This window comes from Rhipicephalus microplus, chromosome 3 (assembly GCF_043290135.1).
Source record: "Rhipicephalus microplus isolate Deutch F79 chromosome 3, USDA_Rmic, whole genome shotgun sequence".
In the NCBI taxonomy this organism is placed as follows: Eukaryota; Metazoa; Arthropoda; class Arachnida; order Ixodida; family Ixodidae; genus Rhipicephalus; species Rhipicephalus microplus.
The window spans coordinates 236457972-236485652 of NC_134702.1; the positions used below are offsets into that span (position 1 = coordinate 236457972).

The 27681-nt window shown below is 43.8% G+C and overlaps 1 protein-coding gene across 8 annotated transcripts in view; it reads right to left on the bottom strand.

Annotated features, from left to right (window-relative positions):
- Nucleotides 1-27681, bottom strand: part of LOC119159859 (uncharacterized) — a 98109-nt gene that overhangs the window by 68519 nt on the left and 1909 nt on the right. For 2 of the 8 annotated variants that reach the window (XR_012894489.1, XR_012894490.1), the window contains exons 2-3: nt 11996-12029; nt 3829-3969 (exon numbers count right to left, since the gene is read on the bottom strand). Coding sequence is in view for 5 of the 8 variants with exons in the window: in XM_075890820.1 (XP_075746935.1) it covers nt 802-2166 (1365 nt within the window). In the remaining 3 variants the exon portion in view is untranslated. Of the gene's footprint in view, nt 1-794; nt 2262-3038; nt 3109-3828; nt 3970-11995; nt 12030-23001; nt 23043-26260; nt 26338-27681 lie in introns of those variants that run through there. The other 6 variants (XM_075890820.1, XM_075890821.1, XM_075890819.1 and 3 more) reach the window with 6 other exon arrangements.

A 27681-nucleotide genomic window follows, 5' to 3' on the forward strand; every position in this document is an offset into this window, starting at 1 on the left:
CATTGCTGAAATTTGTGAGCATAACCGTTGCTTTGCCTCCCCGCAACTCTGCAATTCCTCTTGCGACGCAAATATTTCGGGTGACCAACAGATGCTGACTGCCTTCAACGACGCCTTCGAAGTCAGGTGATTCAGGAGTGCCGACTGAAATAATGACGCTTGAGCGAGGCGGAATGGTGACTTGTTCTTCCAGCACATTCAAGGCATGGTGTCCAGACGGCGTGCGCGGCGGTAGTGCTTCTTCTGTGGATAACGTTATCGACTTTGTTTTTAGGCTGATGACAGCACCATGGAGGCATAAGAAGTCCATGCCAAGGATGACATCTCTCGAGCAACGCTGTAGGACTACGAAGTCTGTAGGATAAATACGGCCGTTAATGGTGACTCTCGCTGTGCAGATTCCTGCAGGCGTTACGAGATGACCTCCGGCTGTGCGGATTTCAGGGCCTTTCCAAGCTGTCCTAACTTTCTTTAACTTCGCGGCGAACGACCCACTGATGACAGAATAGTCGGCTCCAGTATCGACGAGAGCGGTCACACTGTGGCCGTCGATAAGAACGTCGAGGTCGCTAATTCGCCGTCTCGCATTACAGTTAGCGCGTGGCGTCGGGTCACGGCTGCGTCGGCTTGTTCCGCTGCTTCCCTGTTGCGTCGTCAGGCCACCTTCGGTAAGTGAGCTTTCGCCGTCAGGGCTTTGCCTGTTTGGCGTTGTGTTCGGAAAGCTCCGTCGCGGCGTCGTCGTCGTCGGAGGATCTTCGGTAGTTCGTCGCACAGCAACCGCACCTCCACCGGTTGCTGCCCTTAGTTTCCCGGATACGGGCTAGGAGACCGGCCCCGCGTTGGGCCAGAGTACTGTCGGTGGTGCGGTGACGTGCGGCGGCTGGGCGACGGGGAACGCGAAGGGCTTCGTGGTGTCCACCGAGTTCCTGTCAGGTAGTCGGCGATGTCACGTGGTCGTTCTCCTGGCTGTGGACGCGGTGCATTGACGGCGAAGCCACGCAGTCCCATCTGTCGGTACTGGCAACGGCGGTATGTGTGTCCGGCCTCGCCGCAGTGGTAGCAGAGCGGGCGATGGTCAGGGGTGCGCCAGACGTCAGTCTTCCTCGGTGCACTGCGCTGGGCCGCTGGGGAACGGTATGACGTCGGTGAGGGTGGTGGCGGCGGTGGCGTCTGTCGACGGAAGTGCGATGGGGCGGCGTTTTGGCGTGGACGGGGAGGAGCGTTGTGGCGCAGTGCAGCGGCGTAGCTCATAGCTTCCGGCTCGGGGAGCGGTGCGTGGGGAACTTGAAGCGATTGCCGAACTTCTTCTCGTACAATGTCGGCGATCGAATCCACTTGAGGGTGCGCCGAAGGCAACAGTTTGCGCAGCTCTTCCCGCACGATCGCTCGGATCGTTTCACGCAAGTTTTCAGAGTCACTGGTTTGAGCAGCAGCGCATTCTGGAATCAGGCGACGATTATACTGTCTGGTGCGCATGTCAAGGGTTTTTTCGATGGTGGTTGCCTCGGATACAAATTCTTGGACGGTGTTTGGTGGATTTCTCATTAGTCCCGCGAAGAGCTCCTGTTTGACCCCTCGCATGAGGAAACGAACTTTCTTCTCCTCAGGCATGTCTGGGTCAGCGTGACGAAATAGGCGGGTCATCTCCTCTGTGAAAATTCCAACCTTCTCATTTGGAAGCTGAACCCGGGTCTCTAGTTGAGCAGCGGCCCTTTCTTTGCGAGCGACGCTCGCGAACGTTTGCAGAAACGCGCCGCAGAAGACATCCCACGTTCGGAGCGTGGACTCATGATTCTCTAGCCAGGTCCTTGCGGTGTCTTCCAGGTAGAAGTACACACGACGGAGCTTTTCTTCGTTGTCCCAGTGGTTGAGGGCGGCCACACGGTCGTATGTTTCCAGCCAGGTCTCCGGGTCTTCGAACGATGACCCATGGAAAATTGGTGGTTCCCTGGGTTGATGCATGACCATCGTGGGCTGGGATGCAGCGGTTGTCATTGTCGCTGCAGTCGCAGTCATGGCCTTGGTCTTCCGCCCTTTGTCTTCTAGAAGCCCGTACTCCGGTGGTAGCCCTTGCTGTCGGCGGCTTGTTCGCTGCTCCTGGTTGGCGTCGGTGTCTTCTCCGCGACGTGGGCTGGGTTCACGGCTTGACGGGGGCGTCCGGTACATGAACGAAGCAGCACCTCCACCAGATGTCACGGGGTCGTGACGTGGCCGAAGACAGGAGACTTCTTGTTGGAATTTAACTGTTTATTTGGGCGAACCTGTGCCCGGTAAACAGAAAGTCCAATTACAGCAGCAGTCTCGCACAGATAGCAGTCTCAAACTGATAGCGGCGAACGGAGCGTCGGCCTTCGATCAACAACTGACAAGCGGCGAAGCGCGTCGGCATTTATACTCCCGCCGTCGAATGTTCTAGTGCTATCGCTGGCGGCGGCGTGCGTTCCAGAACAATCTGTACCATTCGCACAGTGGGCGTGATCTTATCGAAATGATCTACTACAGTCCGGAACCCTCTAGAAACTGCAGGCGCGGTTTGCGCTGAGAATCGTGTGGTGTTTTGGGACGATAACAAAAACTTGGGAAATGGAACGTGGCATTTCCAATACCAACCTAGATTCATAAAGCCAATTTAAAATTTTAATTCTGGCCACTGAAAACCATACAGGGAGCCATTGCATCAACTCTGCTGGGGGCCGCTCTTCAGAAGTTACGCGAGCACCTTATGGCGCATGCATTTGATGCACAAGTTGCTCGCCTTGCAAATTCTGGCTTTCCGAGTGACGTGATTTGCTTCTTGTCGGAAAAACTTATTTCAAAGATCGAGAAGTTTTATCATTGTGATTCTAGTGCACTAGAAATTAGCAAGAAAAAGAGGCAGGTAGTTATCCCATACATACACAGGATAGCACATGGTTTGAAAAATGTTGGTGCTCGTTATTGGATAAACATGTCATTCTCAGCACGTAATAAAGTGCACAATGTGTGTACTTTGGTGGATAGAGCATTGTGTCAGCAGCCAGGGAAAGGGAACAAATGTGTCTCCAGTCATGTCCACAGATATGCTCCTTGCACTACTGGCGTGGTTTATGGGATTCCACTGTCTTGCAGCTGCGAATATTTAAGTGAAATGGGGCATTACATAAACGCGTGCTTAAGAGAGCATGGGCTGATGCTATCAGATGCTAAAATCACGTCTAATTTGGCAGCTCGTTGTAGGCCATGTGGATGTGTGCTCAGGGCTGGGCAGAGATGCCCGAAAAAGTATTCTGGAATGCAGATATCGAAATGCGTGGTTTGGAAGCATAAAATACAGATACTGAGATAAATTTGTAAATTCATGTGACAGGATATTTCAGAGATACGTTTGCAAAAAGACAAAAAAGTATTCCAGAATACAAATACTAAAATACTTTTGTCTATGTTGGGGATAGTTATACTCCATACAAACATTTGTTATGTGCAGCATATTGAAACTTGCAAATGAAATTGATTTATTATATTTTCGCCATTCTCCGAGTGTCATTAAGGCATTACAAAGGATGCTTACACTGCACATAATTGTTAATAACCACATATTTACAGATATCAGTTGCAATAAAAAACTATGCCATATGAGAGCATCAGTCACACACATTGTACACTGAAATACGGAATTCAACAGCAACACTATTAGTTATGCTAGAAGGAGCATAGTTCAAGCGAAGTGCTGGAACCATAAACAAACGAACTTCCAGTTGAAGGTTTAGTGTTTTCTAGAAACATCTTAGAAAAGGCAGAAAGAATTAAGAACGGACAAAACAAGTAATGCGAAAGGAAACTCAAAAAGACCTCTTTCGAATCGCTGTTTGGCCATGCTGGCGTTTTTCAGAAATGCTCTGCAGAAAGAAGTATCGTAGATGGCACATGGCACCAAATTCTCTTTGGGTGGTTTGTGGCTTCCGCAATAAGCTCCAGTTTTTCAAATGGGCGCTGCAAAAGAAAAGTGGAAAAAAAACGAGAAAAACAAACACTACTCATTCAATTGGCATGAGGAAATACATTTAAAAATGGCGCCCATTGTGAGGAGTATACAATACTCCTCACAATGAAAATATCTGTGCTGGAATTCAATATAGCAGTATAACATTGTTGTCACGCTGAAGCAGGCCATCATTCAAACAGATCATGGGATGCGGGTAGCAAAGCAACTAGCTCGCTTTCAAGAAGGTAGGAGTCAGTTTCGCCCTCAGCAGAAATGTAGAAATGGTGGGTGCATATTTTGCCGTGGACTGCCAAGGTCACAGCAGAAATTTTTTTCCCCATTGTCAACACGTCTCAGCTCATTTACGAAAAAAAAAAAGTAACAAGATACCCGTGTCCTGGATAGTATCGCGATACATGCGATACACCGTGAAAGTATTTCACTACTGAGATACAAATACATTTTTTAAAAGTGCCTCGATACAGCAATACAGACACTCAAAAGTATCTCTTAAATACTATTGCGATACTACCCAGGCCTGTGTGTGCCCCACTTGTAGAAAACAAATATCAAATATTGACATGTTGGTTAGCGCATGTGTGAAGTAGTCGAAGCATTTTCATTAGATCTAACAACAAGTGCATAAGTATTTCATGTAACACTCGTCTAGATGAAGAACATAAGGTCTTAGAGAAGACATGAATCATTCTGTGTTGTAACAAATGTGTACATGGGCATAGTTTTGATGAGTCAATATTTTCTATATATGTTCTTTCCTTTTCCAAATAAATTTCAGTTGTGAAATCAGCGCTGTGACCCTCTCTGACTGCTTCTAACCCGTTCCTTTGTAAAATATTCTACGGTGAACACTCACCAATTTGCCTAACTCACGATTCTGCATCTTTTATTTACCTATGGAATAGGGGAAGCAGTTGCGGTCTGACAGATTCCTTTTTTCCACCCCATATTCAAACATCAGCGCTTCAAACGCTACCGCAGCTTTTTTTGCAGGTGTATGAGTACTTTCATTGTGCTCCACATGTCAGAACCCAGAGAAATAAAACACCAACAAGCACGTGTGCATTGTGTAAAAAAAAAAGAGTGAAAGAAAGGATAAAGTAAATTTTGCTGTACAGTTTCGTTGTCGCGACATTGTTGTTAGTCCTTGTCAAGACAAGGTCGCATAAAATACGTAAGTACTCCTTTTTGCTGAAAAGTATATTTTAGACATGTACAAATGAGACGGGGATGCAAATCATTAGTAAGTACAGCAGTCTAGATCAAGGTAATCTAATCCAATCCTAAATGGCCTGCAGGTTATAGCCATTATAATGAACTAGAATGTGCTCCAGTAAGCCAACTGGCCGGGCTGTTGCATCCTTGTTTTATACGAATGCCATGAGATAGCGCCACCTTTACGTTTCCTAGCAGCATTGGCTGCACTGTTGGACTATCGCAGGCTCCTTCAAACTTGCAGCTGCAGTTGATTTTATTTGTGTGGTTGTGTTCTAGTTGTTCCAAAAACCAAACAGCCAACTTCCTCAGTGCCTGGGTCGCAAGTTTTGTTTTGACTAGATACACACATTTTTTCATATTTACCACATACACTCACAACATTATGAGTGAGTGTGTAAAATGTGTTCATTTGTTTTATATGAGTGCCTCTTATTTCATTTTTTTACTGCTAAAGTGTTCTTTCCACTGCACATTTTCCAAGAAGACATTATGGTCTTGGAGTTTGCTTTTAATCTATGTGAAAAACCTGGAAAAATCACTAAATTTGAAAAAATTTTAATTGATAAACACCCTGTTGTGGCTTTGCTAGCAAGTATGTTAGGAAACAGACACATGTGCAGTATGGAAGTGTGCAATGTCACAGTCATGTATTGTCAAGAAACGTCACATACCTACGCTTCAAATACTTTTCTGACCTTCCAAGTTTCAACAGATGTGTCAATGACACATCACTTCTTTCCTAGGATGAAATGCTTTCAAGAGTCCTATCAGGACCCCTGCCTGTGATCTTTTTCAGGTATTTAATATGAACTGACATGCCCTAATGCTTGCATACTTGCACAACAATCTGTCAAATTTTCCATACACTCTTAACAGCCTGTAAATTCACTCCTAACAACACCCCCTCCACTCTTCCAGTATAGGCCAAAAGGGTGATTATTTACAATACCATGCTTGTGGAACATTACTATCTATGAATCTTACAATTGTTTGGTGAAAAAAATTAGGGGACCCTCAAGGTTTGAGTAGAACACAACAGTGATATCCTATCCCTAGTGCATACTCCAACCACCTAGTGCATACTTTTTGCAGGGTAACATTACTTGAAAAGTTCATACTGCAGATTATTACTACGTAATCAATGTTTGAAGTGGCTTGTGCTAGTAAGGGTTTCGCATATAGTTGCAGTCTGCGTAATGGATTTCTAAATGGTGGCTAAGCGAGCTTGTTGATACGTACACATAGTTACTTCGAAGAGCGCAGAGATGGGCCACAGGATAGACCACGCAATACAGGTACTGTGTAGTATGCTTTAAACCACGAGCAACTATGTGCATGAAATGTTTTTAAACTTGATATGCACCCAGTACATGGTCCTAGGAGAATACTCCAGTAGCATTTGTGCCTTTTGTTTTTCGTGGCTGCTTTAAACAACGAAGTCATTATGATAATCACACGTTCTGATGGCCAGTGGCAGTGCACATTTGTACGATGAAATACTGCGATATTACATATTGTATTGTGAAGCGTGTATACTAGACGCGTGTATTTGTAAAGCAGGCACGTGGCTTTGTGGTAGAATGCCTGCTTGCCACACAAGCAGCTTGGCTTCTATTCTCACTCAGACCTAGAAGGTTTTATTTGTTATTCTTTTTATTTCCATGTTTTTATATAATAGACCAGATGTAAAGTGAACATGGAGAATTTCATGCACCAAAAAAATGCCAACACTGCAGCTGTACAGGTGGAATCACACTTGTCCAGAGCAGCGGAGCGCATGGCTCTTGTTAGTGACGGCTTCTACGTCACCTTAGCTCCATGCTTCTGTTCACGCCTAAATTATCGCACAAAGGCCTAGCACGCCGTATGCCATGTTAGATATTCATACGGCGTCGGCATTAACATATTTTTGCAGATTGCCACGGTCGGCTGGGTGTTTTAGACAAGTGTGATTCGATCTCTAGAAATATTAAGTGATTTAACACTCCAAATTAATTTTGTTGTGTTCGATTCAACAGTCATGATTTGCAAAACTGTATATGTTTTAAAAGTTTACTAATGTTTTAAAATGTTAAGTACACCAAAGTAAAAGAAAACTTGTGCAACAGTATGATACACAGCATCCGCCCTGGCACATTAAAAGAAAAAAGACTTGAGAAGTTGTGTAGCGCAGCTGGCTACTCAGCTTCAGGAATGTGCTTGTACCAATGAATACGGACCCTTTCTCAACGGTTCTGTGGATTTCGAGAACCTGATTATTTCCTACGGCCAATCAATTTTTTTAATGTACATTTCTTTTATGTCACTGGAAAGCTCGTAATTCAGAATGTCTAATCACGCATTGGCAACACAAAAAAGGCAATGAAACAGTTTTCACCAACCGTTGTTGCTGATGGAGTCTTATATGCAACACATGTTGAAAACAGTGGCCTACAGCTGTTCACTGCATTGGTACCAAATTCTGCCATGACAGAGTGCATGGGCAAAGTGCTGGAGAGATGGTGTGTGCATGCACTGTGGTTCAATGCAGGTTGTTCGTTGCTGTGGAGGAAGCTCCACTGCTGAGCATCAATTTCTTAACCTTTTGATGGTTAATAGGATGAATGCATCCCACTTTTTCCTCAGTAAAACTTTCTCTGCCACTTTACGTTGCCATCAGCACAATGCCTTCCAGTTGTGGTGTACCAGAAACATTAAGGAAACTGAGAAACTATATATTGCACATTTACAATGCATGGTATCAGTGATACGTTGAGTTTAAAATCTTTTATTCTGTTAATATTTTTTTTTTCAGCCGGTGTCATATTGCGTACCAGGTAGCTAAAGTTTCAAATTTATGGTATTCTTCTGGTCAGATTTTTTAAAGAATTTTAGCATGCAACTATAGATTTTCTTTCTAAATTGCAAAAATTATATCTGCCTAAAATTATTGTGGAAGTGCACTTGAATGAAAAATGAAGGAGTTCCTTGCATATCCTAACAACATAGCATACATGCATAACTGTTTTTTCATGTTTGATGGATGCCACAAAACAGCACATTCTTTGATATTTTTTATCATTATGAGGAGAGGCAATGAGACCAAAAGCTGTGGCTAAGACACTGTTGCTAAAATTTCGTGCCAAAGGAAAAATATGGCAAAATTGCTGCTTCATACAGCCAGGAAGCCAAAGAGAACACAAATTTTCAAGATCATCAAATCATGCAAAATATATGAGAAAAGCAAATATGTCACACCTGAATAGAGTTCACGAATATGATGCAGCATTTGTTAACACACTTACAGCATTTTGTGCATTGACACCACGTCAAAGTGGCTTGCCATGATTCATTACCACAATTTTAATTATTTGCAAAAATGCAGGCTCAACTAAGATGTTTGCCCTTATTCATTGCACATACAAGACAAGACATGCATAGACACAGCTTCGTTAAATGTGAATGAAAAGCAATATTCTCCTTTTTCTTTATTTTCATATGAATGCGTGCACTCATTTATGCCGGCTGTTTTCTCCTTGTTTTCGACGAGTTTCAATATTATCGCCACCTACCGACAAGACAGACACAAGCTGAAAGGGTACGTGTATGTGAAGACCTTGGGACAGAGCCGCTAGACTCAATGCCACAGGCAGAGGCGCAGAATTGCGTAGAAAATCTGAAATTAAGGTTCACTGCAATTTTTCTACCACAGTTTTAGAAGTGTTCCTCTGTACTGCTTCCATTGGGCCTTTTTGGGCAAGAAATTTTGCCGCAGAATTACTGCTTAGTGCACTTATGAGACAATGTGACATGTGTTGCCCCACTTATTCAAAGATGCTTCATGGGTCGATGAGCCACATGCGTCCCACTTTTTTCTCATAAACTGATGGCCATATTTTAGTGAAGATTGTGTCACACTATTTTTAGGCATGAAGTTCTGCAAATTTCTGTTATTATGTGAAAAATATCGATGAATTCACGAAGGGTAAGTTAAATTGCATAATGAGCAAAATTGAAAGTGAGAATGCAATATATATACTATATAATTTTAAGCCAGATTAACGATTGTCTGAGCTGCAGCAGGCAACGTGCAGAAATTCTCCAGAACTCGATACTAAGCTTTTGCCATGAAGCGGTGTAATGGCACAGCTGCTGTGATTTTCAAACACCATTTCAAAATACATATACAACTCAAATTACTCAAGGGAAAGGGAGCTTGACTTTATCATACTTCTGCATGTTTCTAAATAAACATATATTTACACTTCCTGGCCAGTTAATTGCTGTACCCCTAAACAGACATAAAAGTGAAAACCATGACATTTGGTAGTCTAACAATAGACCTAGGGATTTCAACATCACACCAATGTGATTAGGCATAAGCTGCAAAAGCTTATTCAATCAGTCATACATTGTTACCCTTTTATGCCAGTTTTAACGCGATACTTTTAAAAATCTCGTGGGCATCGTTGATTGTGAGTGATGAACCTTGTGAGCAACCGGAAAAATCAAGAAAGATGCAAATAAAATAACTAATAAAAAATTTCCCAGTTTGCGGGAGGATCAAGCCCAGGCCGTTTGCATGGCAAGCAGGCGTTCTACCGCACAGCCACACATCTGCTTGGAAATTAAGGAAAATAACTTCATCTGCTTGAAAATGCAGTGAAAATAATGTTAGGCTTTGCAAACACATGTGTCCTGTATACTGCCTTCACAATTCAGTATGTAATATCACAGTAATATTTCTTTATACAAGTGTGCATTGTAATCAGGCATCAGAACATGTGATTATCTTAAGGACTTCATAGTTAAAAGGTGGCCAGCCATAACAAAACGCACACATTTTGCTGCACACATTTCCTTCAGACCACATAGTGAGTGCATACCAAGTTCGAAAATATTTCATGCACCAAGTGCTTAAAGTACGCACTAGGGCCAGGGTATCATTATCGTGTTCAATTCTTGAAAGCGAACCTTAAGGGTCGCCCAATTTTATATGATGCAGCTGTGATATCGGGTTGACGTCAATTGTTGCTAGGTGCCATGCACTGAAGTTGATTTATGCAGCAGCGTCCAGGGCTACCATCCTCACTAGCACCAGCACTTCATACCAGCTTATTGATTCTGGTGTTCCTAATGCTCAAGTTCATGTTTGCATCATTGCACAAGTGCAAACAACTGGTTATATAAACACTTGGAATTCTTCAATGTATGTCTGTGTGTGGAACATTTGGACGTATATTTGGCATAATTTCATGACGTGCCGCTATAAAAAAATCACAACATGGTCACGCTAAGCATGCCTCCGCATGCTTTGCATAATGTCGATTCCGGAGCTACGTGGAAATGCTGAATTTTTCAGAAATATCCTTGGGCAAGACGTACTTTCGGCACGAATCTTGACATAAGTATGTGTCAGTTTTTTACAAGAAAATGTAACTCTTAGAAATGCCGATTACCATATTTTTAATTGTATAGTCAGTGTACTTAACATTTTAAGCAGTACTCTCTTTTATATTCACACAAAACACAGCTGTAGTGTATGGCTCATAGTTGGGGAAAATGCTGGCAAAGCACAACTTGCACTTTTGCAGTTAAGACAACATAACTTAAGGGCCCACTGAACGTTTCTGTTATGCATGGTGTACTACTAAGTTATTACCGTTACTTCGTGCGATCAGGCTGACATTACGATCTGTGCATGATACAGCTCCTCAGTTGCACGATAGTGATTTTCATTGCAAAGCTGTTTTCTGGCACGACAGGCATGAGAATTTTGGGACAGGATGTGAGAACGAGCATGTACGCTAAATCTGAGTGTGCCGTCGATTCAGTCGATCTGTGTATAGGAGCGAAAATTTAGCCAGATAACGGTAAAAAAGTGACACAGGGAAAAAGTGACACAGGGAAAAGATGAGGAGCCCTCAAAAATGAGGGCGAGAGAAGTTCAGTGTGCGTGTGCCTCCTTCTTTCTCTCTTTTCTTCTCTCTTTCTCTTTGAGAGCTCGCCTTTTTTTTCTTGCTCTGTTCCCTGTTTTATCTTTCCTCTTTGTTTTCTTTTCTGCCTTTGGATACATCACTTTCTACATTCTTTCCTTTCCAGGTGAAAATACTCCACGGTTTCAGTTCACTTTAACTGAAACCATGGCTGTATACAGCTGGGACTAAGTACAAGCCAACACATTAGCAACATGTTCCAGTTGGTCCCAGCATGAACCACTCAAGACTGAAAATGAAACCAGCTGGCCTGGAAATGTAATCAGCTGAAATCATTTGTTATACTGAAACCAGTTGGTGTGAATTATTATTATTATTATTATTATTATTATTATTATTATTATTATTATTATTATTATTATCTTCTTTATGGCCATTCTCTTCATCCCAGAATAGCTGTAGTGCAAGGCAAATAAGTGATAAGGCACATTGCCTTCATGATGGTTTTTTTTTGTACATCTAATGCTGACAACATTTACAGTTCATTGTATGCCAGTACAAGTTTCATTTCAAAAAGGCACAGGGTATTTCAAGCAGTGCAAACAACTAAAAAACAGTTTGTGTAAAGCACAGGACATATGCACAACCAAATATTGCTGTGTGCTGCATCGAAGTTTAAACGGGCTGGCACTCCCTTACCTCCTATTGCCTAGCACCTCTCTGCCAGAGGAAGACATGGCACTGCAATTTATAGAAAGGCATAAAGCTACTCTGAAAAGGTCTAACTCCTTTGCCTCATAGTGCCATCACCTGATCTTTTGGAGGTAAGGTAAGGTTGCATGAAAAACAGGTAGCCGTGCATCAGTCATTCCCTAATACATACCTCCTTCAAAAATCCAAAACATCCCCGGGATGTCCTGAAATGACGAAAATATTTTTGTCTTGTAGGGTGTGCCACAAGACTGGCTGATATATCTGAGTCCATTAAATGCAGTTAAAATATGTAGGTCTTTGTAAGGACATTATAAATACTGCCTTGAACAGTGTAACAGTGAAATACAGATTTAATGAGTAAACTGCAAATCAAGTGCAATGTTATCAATGCAATAATAATAATAATAATAATAATGAATGAATATATTACTAACATGATTATAATAGTATTGGGGGGTTTACACATACAAAGTAACTAATTGCAAAGATTAAAAGGAGGTGCACAGGAAGGCAGTGAGGTATATTTATAACAAATTCAATCTAACGAATCCTCTTACTGAGTTGCAAACAAAAGCTGGTCTACTAACACTACAAGGTAGGGCAAAAATAGTAAAACTAAAGATTTTGTTTCAATTAGTTCATAGTGACATAAACATCGACACGTCAGAAGTAATTTTTTCCTGTCATTTTAAGTTAACACCTTACAGGCACTCACAAACACATAATAAATACACTTTTAAATCAAGTTGCTATAAATATTCATACTTCCCCCAAACCATAAAAGAATGCAAACCAAATAAGTCCTTTTGGTACTGATGCCTCATCTTTCACTGTGTCCTTAGATATGGTACAAGCATCACTGTGGTAAGAGTGCTTCTCACAACCAAAATCGAAACTGGAAGTGAAACCGACAGCGGAAAATAACCGACGAAGACGAAAGTGTGCACGGGGTCAGACGAACGTGAGCGCGTGAGTTTCGGAACAGCGACGGGCAGAGGAAGAACGCGGCCAGCTAGCAAGAGCGCTAGGCGTTGGGCCTCAGGGGACCGAACCAACAAGCGGGTGTCACCAACCCAACCGGGACGAGCGTGGCATGTTCCTGAGGCGAGTGGCGGTTCCGGGCCGGGCCTGACATGCTGTTCCTGTGGCGGACGAGCGTGCGGGCCAGGGCAAGCGGCTGATCCTGTCCAGACTCGGGTCCGGCACAACCAGTCACCGAGATCGTGGCCACGGTGCCACGTCGGAGCCGGTCCGGCACAACCGCCAATTGAAGGTGCGACCTCGGTGTTGCGTCGGCCGCAGCGTGAGGCCGCCTGGTCCAGCACGAGCAGCTGATGGTCTGCTCGTGAGCTTCCGTGCACTTGGCAACCTCCCGTGACGAGGTTGCGTCGTCGACGCCATCGTCTTCAGCGGGAGCGTGAGTGGCACCCGACGGAATTAGACTTCCGAGTAGTGAGGACGCGTGGGTTACTCGCGGGCGCGTAGACATAAGGACTGTACGACTGAATTACGGAGCCAGTGTGTTGTACAGATAGCCACAGTGTTGTGATTGTTTTGTGTGTGAAGTCAATAGATGTTTCTCTTGTCCTTGTCTTGGGTTTCTGCGTCTGAGGGCCCAAGAACCACCACAATTGGCGAGCCTGCCAGGATGGCTTATTAAAATCTAAAGCCATTACTCAGACGCAGCCTTTGTCATGGACAGGAAGAAATTTATTGCACTTGGCCGACAGCTAGGGTTGGAGAACGAGGAGCTCAGAGAGTGGGTTGAGCGAGAGTGCGTTGAAGCTCGAGATGAGTGTGCTAGGGAGCGCGAGATCGCGAAAGAAAACGCTGAGAGGCAGCAGAAGCTGTTAGAGCAGCAGCAGAAGGTGCAGGAACAAGAGCTGAAGATCCTCGAACTGAAGCTTCGACTTCAGGAGAGCGCAAGCAGGGTACAGCCAATGGTGGCTGACGAACAAGAAGGATCCAGCATGAGCGCCAGAGGAATAACAGAGGTCTGCAGTCCTCATAAACTGATTCCGCCCTTCAATGAGGCTCGGGACGACCTCGACGCGTACCTGCAGCGATTTGAACGGGTCGCCACGTGTCAAGGGTGGCCGCGTGAAAAGTGGGCTCTTTCGCTTAGCCTATGCATGACAGGAGAAGCGCTAACAGTCATAGGCCGGTTAGATCCAACAGCTGTGCTGAATTATGATCAGCTGAAAGCGGCGCTTCTTCAGAGGTTCCGCTATACTGCGGAAGGCTACCGCGAAAAATTTCGTAAAGCGAAGCCCGAAGAAAACGAGACTGGTCTGCAGTATGCTGCAAGACTTTCCGGCTACTTTGACCGTTGGCTTGAAGTGGGAAAAACGGAGACAAGCTTTGCTAGCTTGCGAGATCTGATGCTAAGTGAGCAATTCATGAAGGGTTGTTCTCCGGCACTCAGGATCTTTCTCAAGGAGAGAAGTTGCAAAACCCTGAGTTCGCTTTGCGAGACTGCCGATAACTTCATGGAAGCACAGGCGCTCACAAACTTAGGAAGAGAACGGATTCCCAAGGATCCGGGACCTTCGGTGTCCAAGCCGGAGTCCGCGAAGAAGACGGAGAAGCCTGCAAGTCGCTGTTTCCTTTGTGACAAGGCAGGCCATCGCGCAGCCGACTGCTGGTCCCGCACGAAAGGGAATACTTTCAGCCGATGCGGAGTATGCAAACAAAGTGGACACAGCAGTGACAGATGCCCCGGTAGAAAATTTGGCAAAGACCAGGCATCATGTATGCTATCGGAAAAACGCGAAGACTTGACACCTGAACACCATAAGAGTGGCTACATTGTTCTCCAAGACGGCGGAACAATACCCATCGTCAATGCCACATCAAGTCGACGATCCGCGAACGTTGGAGTCGCTGACATGCCTGTTGTGGAGGGGTTCCTAGAGGACAGACCAGTGCATGTGCTTCGAGACACCGGCTGCAACACGGTCGTCGTGCGGCAATCCTTGGTTTCGAAGGAGAAGTTCACGGGAACGACGAGCCCAGTGTACTTACTGGACCGTACTGTGCGATACCTCCCAGAGGCAAAAGTCCTTTTGCAATGTACATTGTTTACTGGGGAAGTACTCGTTAAGTGTATGACCGACCCATTATACGACGTAATTTTGGGCAACATCAAGGGCGCGGCATTGCCGGATACGTTACCTATGAATGAGTCAGCACCACAGCATGACCATGGCCACGTGGAAACAAGGCGTGCACCATGCACAGACTCTAGCAAAGGGAATGCTATCAATGGTGAGCAGGATGTATCTGGCAATTTGCACGCAACCCAACCAAGATCGAATGCCGAGGAAGCGTATGAGACAGCGCATGAAGCCATGGAAAAGTGGCCCCTACCTGAAGAAGTCCTCGTGGGAAAAGCAGGAGAAACGAAGAAGCACACTTCTTTACCTGTGATGACTCTGCCTGCTTTACAAGTGGGAAGTGAGGCGCTTAAAAAATATCAAGTGGATGACGAAACTTTGCGAAAGTGTTTCGAGGCGGTTGGCAAGAAAATCATGTCGAACGATCGAGAAACAGTGTTTTTCATTCGGGACGGAACCTTATTCGGCAAGCACAACTTGCCAGATGGAACTAATTTGGAGCAACTTGTTGTACCACGACAGTTGCGTGAGGTGGTGCTGAAACTAGCCCACGAAGGCATCTTAGCCGGCCATCAAGGTATCACGAAGACAGTAAGCAGGGTCACAGGAGAGTTCTACTGGCCGGGTGTCCAATCCGACACAAAACGCTTCATGAAATCTTGCGACATCTGTCAACGGATGGTGCCACGCCACCTGGTGGGACGCGCTCCCTTGGGCACCACGCCTATCATCGAGACACCGTTTACGAGAGTTGGCATTGATATTATCGGCCCATTGTCACCAACATCTGAAAAGGGCAATCGCTACGTACTGACAATGATAGATTTTGCGACGCGATACCCCGACGCGGTAGCACTTCCCTCCATTGAATCGAGACAGGTTGCGGAAGGTCTCCTGGAAATGTTCTCTCGCGTTGGCATACCTAAAGAGATCATCAGTGATCGCGGCACGTCTTTCATGTCAGCAGTTATGAAGGAATTCAGCCGACTTCTTTCATTCAAACAACTGCCTACTACGCCATACCATCCGATGGCCAATGGTTTGATTGAACGTTTTAATGGGACATTAAAACGCATGATAGGGCGAATGTGTCAAGAGCGTCCGAAAACCTGGGACCGTTACATTGGTCCGTTACTGTTCGCCTACCGAGAGCTTCCCCAATGTAGCACTGGATTCTCTTCTTTTCAACTATTATATGGTAGATATGTGCGAGGGCCAATGGCTGTTCTCAAGGAGCTCTGGACGAACCCTCGCCTCGATGACGAGACCAAGACGACATACACGCATATGATGGAGCTGCGGCAACGTTTAGAACGCACCTGTGCGCTCGCACACGAAGAATTGATGAAGGCGAAGAAGCTGCAGAAAGGGTACTACGATAAGAAAGCGAGACAGCGCGAACTTGTCCCTGGTGACCAGGTGCTGGTGTTGTTACCAGCCGATGCTAACAAGCTGGTGCTTTCCTGGAAGGGCCCCTTCCCTGTTATTGAGAAACGCAGCGAACTGGATTACCTAGTAAACCTGGGCCACAAGGTTACGCTCTTTCACATCAACATGTTAAAGAAGTATGAGGAGCGCAAGCCACTAAGCCAACGAACGGTTGCAGGCGTTACCACGACGTTGCCAAGTGACACAGACGAGGTTCAGTCCGACGAAGTGCCCCATATCACACTAGAACAGACACAGGACTGGACGAATGTTACCATAGCATCGGAGCTCAACGCTGATACACGGCAGCAAGCCACAGCGGTTCTTAAAGAATTCAGAGACGTTTTCTCAGATGTACCTGGGAAGACTGACATTGTTCACTGTGAGTTGAAGCTTACATCAGAGGCTCCCATACAGGTACGACAGTACCCGCTACCTTTTACTGTCAAAGGTGCCGTCGAGGAGGAAGTGAAGGACATGCTGCAGTTAGGTGTCATTGAAAGGTCAACGTCAGCCTATCACTCGCCCATAGTGGTCGTCAAGAAGAAAGATGGCACCATGCGTTTGTGTATTGACTTCCGACAACTGAACAAGGTCATACTTCCGGATTGTGAGCCGATCCCTCGCACAGATACGATGTTCGCTAAGCTTACGGGATGCAACTACTTCTCGCGCTTTGATTTTACTAAAGGATACTGGCAGGTACCTATGGCCAGTCAGTCGAAAGAGCTCACGGCTTTCTCATGTGAATCTGGCTTGTACCACTTCAACTTTATGCCCTTCGGCATCAAGACTGCGCCGGCAGTATTTAATCGGTTAATGCGAGTCGTCACCGAGGGGATTCCCAATGTGCTATATTACTTTGATGATGTGCTCGTCGCTACTGAAACTTGGGAAGAACACTTGGTAACCCTAAAGATATTGTTTGAGCGCGTCAGAGCGGCTCGTCTAACTATAAAACCAGCGAAATGTGCGGTCGGCTGTCCGACTACCACTTTTTTGGGCCACACTGTTGGGCAAGGTATGCTGCAGACGAGTAAGAGCATTACTGATAAGATACAAGCAGCTGTGCCGCCAAGCACCAAGAAGGAATTGAGAGCCTTTCTCGGCCTATCAGGTTATTACCGCGACTTTTTGCCCAATTACGCTGAGTTGACATTTCCGCTCACAGAACTTACAAAGAAAGGCCACCCCAATAAGTTATTATGGGGTGAAGAACATGAGAGAGCGTTTCGACAAGTGCAGAATCTATTGTCCACGCAGCCTGTGCTGAAGTCACCCGACTTGCATAAGCCATTTGTTCTGCGCACGGATGCGTCTTCGCGGAGCTTAGGAGCAGTATTGCTCCAGGAACACCAAGGCCGTCTGCACCCAGTTTCCTACGCGAGCCGTAAATTACTACCCCGCGAAGCAGCCTACTCCACAATTGAAAGAGAAGGCCTTGCCGTAGTCTGGGCTGTTCGCAAATACCACATTTTTCTCTATGGCAAGCCGTTCACGTTGCAATGTGACCACCAGCCATTGACCTATATTCAGTCAGCTAGGCACCTAAATAATCGAGTCCTGCGATGGAGTCTTCTTCTTATGGAATATGACTTTCACGTGGAACACATTCGTGGTGTGAACAACGTTGGTGCCGACTATATGAGTCGTGCGGCTTTTACCGAGCAGTGACTTATTGCCGTTGTACACAATTTTTTTTATCATGTTGCCATCATAGTGCAATTGGGTTTTTTTTTTACATCTAAACTGTGACATTTAAAGTGTGCGGAACCTTTGTTATATTCGGGAACTGTGTGTTACGTGTGTACAACGTACTGGAAGTTGGGGGGAGTGTGGTAAGAGTGCTTCTCACAACCAAAATCGAAACTGGAAGTGAAACCGACAGCGGAAAATAACCGACGAAGACGAAAGTGTGCACGGGGTCAGACGAACGTGAGCGCGTGAGTTTCGGAACAGCGACGGGCAGAGGAAGAACGCGGCCAGCTAGCAAGAGCGCTAGGCGTTGGGCCTCAGGGGACCGAACCAACGAGCGGGTGTCACCAACCCAACCGGGACGAGCGTGGCATGTTCCTGAGGCGAGTGGCGGTTCCGGGCCGGGCCTGACATGCTGTTCCTGTGGCGGACGAGCGTGCGGGCCAGGGCAAGCGGCTGATCCTGTCCAGACTCGGGTCCGGCACAACCAGTCACCGAGATCGTGGCCACGGTGCCACGTCGGAGCCGGTCCGGCACAACCGCCAATTGAAGGTGCGACCTCGGTGTTGCGTCGGCCGCAGCGTGAGGCCGCCTGGTCCAGCACGAGCAGCTGATGGTCTGCTCGTGAGCTTCCGTGCACTTGGCAACCTCCCATGGCGAGGTTGCGTCGTCGACGCCATCGTCTTCAGCGGGAGCGTGAGTGGCACCCGACGGAATTAGACTTCCGAGTAGTGAGGACGCGTGGGTTACTCGCGGGCGCGTAGACATAAGGACTGTACGACTGAATTACGGAGCCAGTGTGTTGTACAGATAGCCACAGTGTTGTGATTGTTTTGTGTGTGAAGTCAATAGATGTTTCTCTTGTCCTTGTCTTGGGTTTCTGCGTCTGAGGGCCCAAGAACCACCACAATCACGCATAACCGAGAGAAGAGAAAACAAAGAAAGGAAGGCAGTATTTGCCGAACAGTATAATAGACAGCGCTTTCTTAAGAATTACATAGAAACTGCAGTTGGGTAAAGATAACTAGATGGCGCTGTACCCCTACTCTCAGATTGGCTGCATGGGGGGCTGTGCCTGGATATGCATAGAACGAGCGGATCTCTCAGTCTCCTTTATGGTCACCATACGTAGTGGATCGTTGGTGGGGCATGAACGAAGCAGAGTGGCGGGCACGTTAAAGACGCTTGCGCTCGGCTCCTTTGGCACGCGTCTCATTGGTGTTACCCATGCGTCATCTGCATTCTCGAACGCGATCGAACGCATAGACGTATGCATGGACGGACGCTTCACCCCACTCATAATCAATCACTCCATGAATATGCTGTAATTTTTTTAAATTTCTTTTTTTCTTCTGGAATTTAAAAATTTATTATTATTTTTCCTCATTTTAACTTGCACATATGTTGTAATACCACTACTATTATTATATTCTAACAAAGCTTATTTAGCAGCTAAGTACCTCTATATCACCCTACATTTCATACAACACTACGCAGTATAGATTTAAAACTACGCTTCAAAGTTAGACTCCACTTATTTACTCATAAATTGTGCCATTCTCTTGATGGAGTGATTCATAGACTGAATTATTTTAGAATTTTCTAACACATTTGACAAGGTCAGTCATAAACATTTACTTTAAAATTAAGTCATCTGGACCTTGGCACTACCGAACAAAGTTTAGTACTTTGAATGCTTCGCATGAAATTGAACTCACTTTGTGCTCAGCTAAGCCCAGCTTATTTCTCATTTTAACTGCCAATGCCCCTTCCTTGCTATCATCTAAATTTCGTCATGATTTGCTGATAATAGTGTTGTCATTTGTGAAATTACTAACAGAAACTATTTGTACCACATGTTATAGATATATTGCTAAAAAAATAGGCTGGAATTAATCTGAAACTCCCGCACTAACTATAAAGTTAGTGCGGGATAAATACCATATTCTTTCGTCACGATCGTAAAAATTCACGTGGCGGAGGCATACTCATCGCCACTAAAAAAGAACTATCATGCTCTCTAATCAACACATCTTCACAACTAGAATCATTATGGGTAATATGCCGTGCCCCTCCCGAAGCAATAATACTTGGCGTATGCTCTAGGCCCCCTCGAACTGACCCAGACTTCCCCCGCAAACTTAACGAAATTTTATCCCAGCTAACTAATAAACACCCTAACGCACGTGTTCTGCTTTATGGGGATTTTAACTTTCCCTCCATTAATTGGCTCAATCAGGTTTCACCAACTTCAGGAAATACTGAAGCAAGAGAATTCGTCGATGTTTGCTTCAACTTTAACCTCATTCAACAGGTAACCGAACTAACGCACGTCACTAGTGAATTCTCAAACATTTTAGACCTGGTATTAACAAATAGCCCCGAAAGCTTAAAATCTATTGCATACTTACGTGAAATCAGCGATCACAAAGTCATCCATACCATATTTAACTTCACCCCAAAAATACGCTCCATTTTCCGCAAAACGATTCACTTGTATGATAAGGGTAATTATGAATTAATTAATCGTGGATTACGAGATTTCCTACCATACTTCGAACTCAATCTCGGTTCCTGTTCTCTCAATGACAGCTGGCTAATGCTTAAGGACAAGATAACTGACTTGACTAATAAATTCATCCCCACAGTGAGCTTTACTGCCAATAAAAGTAAACCATGGTTTTCCACAAGTTTGAAAACACTTGAAAATAAAAAAGCACCTCTTTCAAGCTGCGAAGTTTAATGGTAATGCGTGGGCATGGGGCAAGTACTATGCTGCGGAAGATGCTTATTATGCTGAAATTAGAAAAGCGAAACAGACATTCTATCACAATGATTTATCTAAAATTCTTAAATCTGACCCTAGAAAATTCTCGGAAATCATAAACCTGCAACTAACACGAGACATCACGCTTACAAACGATAAAAATGAAGACGTAAGCGACACTGTTTGTGCCAATATCTTTAACACCGCGTTCTCATCAGTGTTCACTAAAGAAGCCAACGTACCGTTTCTTACGCCACCTACTACGACATTACCAGCGATGGCCCCTGTTGTGTTATCCATTAGTGGCATTTCATCACTCATTGACAAATTAAATCTTTCATCATCAGCTGGCGTAGACAATATTAACTCTAAATTGTTAAAAAATACTAAGGAAATTATTGCAGTGTACTTTTCGATGATGTTCTCATTGTCACTCGAAACAGGAATTTTACCAGACGACTGGAAGGAGGGAAAGGTCATTCCAGTCCACAAATCAGGTAACAGACAGTCCCCCCTAAATTATTGACCCATTTCTCTAACAAGCGTCCCCTGCAAAATCATGGAACATATCATATATTCACACATCATAAACTTTCTTGACACCAACAATTTTTTTCATTCTTCCCAGCACGGATTTCGTAAATCATTATCCTGTGAATCCCAACTTGCTATATTTATTCATGATATACACTCTTTTCTCGACCATCACTTTCAGACCAATTCAATCTTTCTCGACTTCGCAAAAGCCTTTGATAAGGTACCGCACAAACACCTACTGTTAAAACTTTCCCAGCTGAACCTGCACCCCAACATTCTTGCATGGACCACACAATTTTTTACTAAGCGCTTTCAGTTCGTCTCTATTAAAAATACCTGTTCTAGCTCCCTCCCAGTAACATCCGGCGTCCCCCAAGGATTTGTACTGCACCCCTCTTGTTCCTAATATATATTAATGATCTTCCTATCATGTATCTTCCCATATCCGTTTATTTGCCGACGACTGTGTCATCTATCGCACAGTTACTAACATTTCTGATCAAACTACACTCCAGCAGGATCTGGATCTCGTGCAACAGTGGTGTGATCTTTAATGAAGCTTAACCCTACTAAATGCAAACTTGCCTCATTTCAACGCCAGCGTAGTCCTTTATCATTCTCATACCTAATCTATAATTCCGCTATCGAACAAGTTCAGTCATAAATACCTAGGCGTCACCTTAACATCTGACCTTTCCTGGAACACTCACATAAACAACATCATATCATCTGCGAACAGACCCCTCGGTTTCCTAAAGCGTCATTTGCGTCACGCACCACTAGACATAAAACTTCTGGCTTACAAATCGCTCATCAGACCTGTACTCAGATTTGGGTGCACGTTAAAGAACCCCAGGTGGTCGAAATTTCCAGAGCCCTCCACTACGGCGTCTCTCATAATCATATAGTGGTTTTGGGACGTTAAACCCCACAAATCAATCAGTCAATCTCATCAGACCTAAACTAGAATATGCAGCGGCCATCTGGAGCCCGCACCAGATATACCTAATAAACGAAATAGAATCTGTACAAAATCGTGCCACTAGGTTCATTCACTCTTCATATTCATACGAAATAAGCATATCATCCCTAAAACATGACATTGATATTGATAATCTTTCTGTGCATCACCGCATCGCCAGCCTCTGTTTGTTACACAAGTTCTTTCACAGTTCCCTCGATCAAGCACCTTATATTATCCCACCAACGCGCATATCTCACCACACAACCCATCCTTATTCAATCGCATGTGCACGCACTACTACTTTTGCTGCCTCATTTTTTCTTCGCACAGCAGTGTACTGGAATGGTCTTCCCCGCGACATTGCAGCCATCACGTGTTCATCAACGTTTGCGCAAAACATAAATACATAATGTTTGTCAGAAGATCACTCTCTGTAACCTCCATTTGTTAACCTACCCCTCATGTAATACCCCCTCACCGGGGTCTTTAAGATAATAAAGTGAAGTGAAAGTTAGCAATGCTAACCACAAGCTTGGCTTGTGCCAGAAATGTCGCACCACTCCTTCCTTTCTTAATGTTAACGTACAATCAAACCAAAACATGTGCACGCATGTGCCTTTAACACATTTTGTAAACAGATTTGTCCAATGCCTATGAACAAGCCTTACCAATGCCTTTTGGCCTGTGACACTTCAGGGCCTTCGATGCACTGTAAGGGCACAAGAAAACTTGTGGGTCTTAAATGTGACTTGTTTCAAGACTTTGCAATATGATGGTTGATTGAAAGTGATAAAATACTGAAGTTGATAAATGAGTTAGTTGTGGTGTCTTGTATAATAATATGCACACTCTGTGAAAAAGAAGCAAGCATGCAAATTACTAAATTCATAATGAAAACATAATGACATCAGTGCAAGATTGGTTGTTGCGGTAACTCACCTGCAGCTTGATCGTAATTATGGAATATGAATGTTTAACTATCTTGAGTTTTAATGAACTGGCATTTAGTTTGTGAATAACAGTATGCTAAAGAGCATGTACATATTCTTGTTTGGTCGTACAACAACAGCGTTAGGAAATATTTTTAAAGAATGAGTGGTAAAAAATTTGTGGCACAAGCCAAGAACATTATTAGCATTGTTCATTTTGTAGCCAGCCTGGAAATTCGAGAATAATTTAATAATTTAACAGACATCTGCCCAGCCAAGTATTTAAAATTACCAAGGATGTTTCAAGGGATGACTACATAATAATTGCACCTGCATGCATGAGCTCGTGTCTCTCAAGTTTCATGCATGTGCTTCATCATGGCAGAGCATGGTGGAAATACACCCAATGGTTGTCGGCCACTGTTTGGTACACAAGTTGTGCAGCAAAACGAATTTGAAATAAAATTTAACACAAAATGTTTCATTGCTATTTCCCAGTTGATGTATTATTTCCATTGCAATATAAAAACAAGTACATCAAATACTGGCTGTATCTCCCTTTGCAGCTATGATAAGGACTCCTAGAAATCTTAAAAGTAGGAATCGAGTATCTGGCGAAAACATCAAGCCCTTAAAATCTATAGAAGTGTTAAGAAAGGGTAAGTGACAATTGTATAGGTAGCAAAATCACTTTCCTAGAGCGAAGCAGCCAGCTGCACTAGATAAACTCTCATGTTTAATGCGTATAACCTGCCAGGGATGAAACTTATGATACCTTTACACATTTTCTCTTTATTTCAGTGCACTTAACATTTTAAATTTTATTAAACTAGTAAAAAATGTTTAGTTCTACAAATAACGGCGACTGAATCAAATAGAACAGTATTCAACTTGGTAAGTGAAATCGTAGAATATTTTGCACACCCTTCGAATTTGGCAGTTGCAGAATTTCCCTGGGACAAATACTTCTCCATATGGGCTTTACATGTTTTCTAGAGAAAGCTTCTGGGCCATCATCGTGAAATAATTTTTTTAATTAAGCCATCATAGCAAGTGTTGTACTTCATTTGTTTTTTGCAAAGCAGTTGTAGGGTTCACATATCTCTATTTTCAAGAAATATGAAGTGAATGAATGAAAGTATAGTTAGGCAGCTAACTGAATGATATAATGACCCGTATGGACTATGACCATTGGAAGGGTGGAGCGTGTGTTGTTACACGTGGACTTACAGGCTGTTAAGGGTAGATAGACAAATATGGCTGATTGTGTGTAAGTATTAGGGCATGTCAGTTCAGATTAAATACCAGACAAAGATTACAGGCAGCAGTCCTGATAGATGTGAACTGTTGGAAGCAGTTCAAGCTGGAAAAGAAGTGGTGTATTTAATTGTGACACATTTGTTGAAACTTTGAAAACCACGAAAATTTCTCGAGCAGGCAATGTTAAGTGATGTTTTTGATGACTGTGACATTGCACACTGTCACTCTGCACATGTGTCTGTTTCCTTATATATTTTCTACCAATTCACAAACAAAGATAGATGGCAGTTAACTCGCGTCCTGTTCCCTGTCTTATGCAAGTGTCATTCTGCACTTTATTACCTTAGAAGTACTTGCTGCTAGACAGGTTGGTATAACATTATTAGGGAAAATTCTAGACGATGCGAATGTGTGGTGCAGTGTAAATATTTTCTGTAGTTCAGCTGCGACCGATGCTCTTTTTCTGTGCTTTTTCATTTTTCCAGTGGTGCTTAGGCATCTATAATTTTCCCCCTTAGCTTAATTACCTCCCTGAAGCTATGCATCATCTTGCCCATTAACAACCATTGTTAAACTATTGTATGTGGCATTGTTGATGCAAAATGACCTTAGAGTATATGCTAAAGCTCCTGCAGGATCACCGGCTGAATGTGACAACCAGTTCACCATTTATAGGACCCAAAGTATTGACATTTTCAATATATCTGTTCGCAGAGTGCTTCATTGGAGTCATGCAAGCTTAAAATATGGTGCTCCCACAGAGAAATTTTTCTTCCTGTGCTGTGACCAACGGGAAAACTATGTAGACAATAATGAAAAGAGATCACAACTAGGCTTAGCTGTGTGATGGCTGCCTCAATAAAAATGTAATAAATTAATGCAAGTGTGCTTATATCACCATGGTGTTGCCAGTTTATTACTACATTTGATATGAATCTCTGCTCGCTCCACCATGGTGTTCCTAAGGGTGTACACAGTCTTAACTCTGAGACAGCATTGCCAGAACTAATTTCACTGTCACAATCTTGAACAGGCGTGCGACAAGCATGGGCCAGTGCAGAGAACACAAGAGAAGTGGTCACTGCTTACATGTTCAAGGTCGTATGCACGCACACCGGACTATGATTTTGCAGTGTCTTACATTTTGAGTGGAGTATACATCGTGATGGCGGGAGCCATCTCTGTGGTCACCAGCTAGACTGCCACAATGTGCATATTGTTGCTTCAGACAACTATTTAGGACAAAAAAAAGGGCACCGTAGAAAAAAATATTTTTAGGCTAATGTAAGAGCTTGTGGTGAGGAGACTCTCAAAAGGTATATGGTGTGTCATCTTGCAATGGAGAAGCAACATTTATACCTAGTTTATGTTAGTAGGAGTCTGCTAAACATTGGCCATACAAGCTTGTGGCTAGAGAAGGATGATGTCCAGAAGATGCCCTCCTGAAATGTTAACCTGCACCGTCCTCCCTTGCCCTTCTTGGTGCACTGGAATTTTTGCCCTATAGGTACTAATTCCTTTAGTGGGTACTCTTGAAGGGCTTCTGAATAAGTTCACTCTTACCACCTGCTTTACCCAAGGGCAAATCCTACTGTTGGAACTTGTTTGCTTGGCAGAAATTTTTAACAGGAAAAGAAGCTTCCCTCGTTACACAAATAAAGCTACAGCATTGCAAGATTACTATGATGTTATGTACACAGACCTCCCACATACAACTAACTAAAATCTCACCACTTACCTCTATGGTGAGCCTGATTATGCCTTAAGACAGCATGTAAGTTTCTTGATCCTATACTTTTTAATCAGTACATGAACCTTAAAAAAACAAGATCATCACGTGCAGTGCATAAAACCAGTGCTTATGAACTGCAATGATGCCATCAAAAGCATCAGCGAAAGTAAATTCACCCTGCTTGAAAGCAAATTCTGCATGAAGCCTGTAAATGTACTGTTAACAATGTCTTCTCGACAACTTCATTATGTCTATTTCTGCAATTTGCATAATCCTGTTTCATACATACATTGCTGTTCACCCTATAATTATTGACCTCTTGAGTGTTACTCAAGTGACCATGCTCATTTAACATACCTGCAAGCCTCAGTGCTAACCTAATGAAATTGGAGACTTTAATAAAGTAATGCTCTCTAATGCTCACCCCTTCAAAAAAAGTTTTTAGCATCCCCTGAAAACCTATTCTTTAAAAATTTGATCATCAGAGATGCGATGTATCTCCACACCTGATGACAGACACTTGTCCAATTACAGCCACATTATAACAACAAGCAGCTTTTGTAAGATGCGCGGACACGTGCCATCATCTCAGGTCAACATGTTTCCTGAAACCAGCTTGCTCTTAATTATGCGACAGAATGGTTTTCATAAATCATTTTCTTGCTAAGCTCAACTTGCCCCATGACAAACTGTGTGTTTAATTTTAGACCATTCTTGGGGAGCTATTTTTCTTAATAACTAAAGAAAGCCCGACAAAGTGAAGCATGAGCTTTTAAAAGGAAATTTGCAAAATGTGCACAATCGTCTCCAATACCTAGCCTGAGTATATATTTCACTAATAATGATCATTTTCATTTTAGAGCACATATCTGATGGCACAAAATCTGGAGTACCAAGGAGTCTGTCCCAGGTATTTTTCACTTCTTTATTGGGGGCCATGCAACAATTTTAAATTATTCATGCGATGTACTAGAAGTTTACTGCAGTGTTAATCACTTGCCACAATTAAAAAAAATAATTATGGGGGGAACATATGGACTCTTTACAAATGTTGAAGTTGGTGCTGATGCCGTCTGTCGCATGACCAGTAATGAGACAAAGCACGGCGCATCGCATTAGGCCTAATAGCAGTGCTACGCTTGTATTTCACACACACACACACGCGCATAATGTATGCTTTACTGCAATACACTGCAAGCACTTCACCCCATGACACTGCTGTATTGCGGCAATGTTAACTTTTAAAAAGACCTTTACGGGTTAGCAATTGAAGCTCGACAATGCTCCCAGCAATGAAATTTCCATTTTATTACATTTTTTTTTTCATTTTTATACACTTGCCCAAACTAGTGTTACCAGCCGTCCCGAATTTCGCTGGACTGTCCAAGACTTTGCCCGCGCTGTCCCAGTCGGGACAAATGTCCCCG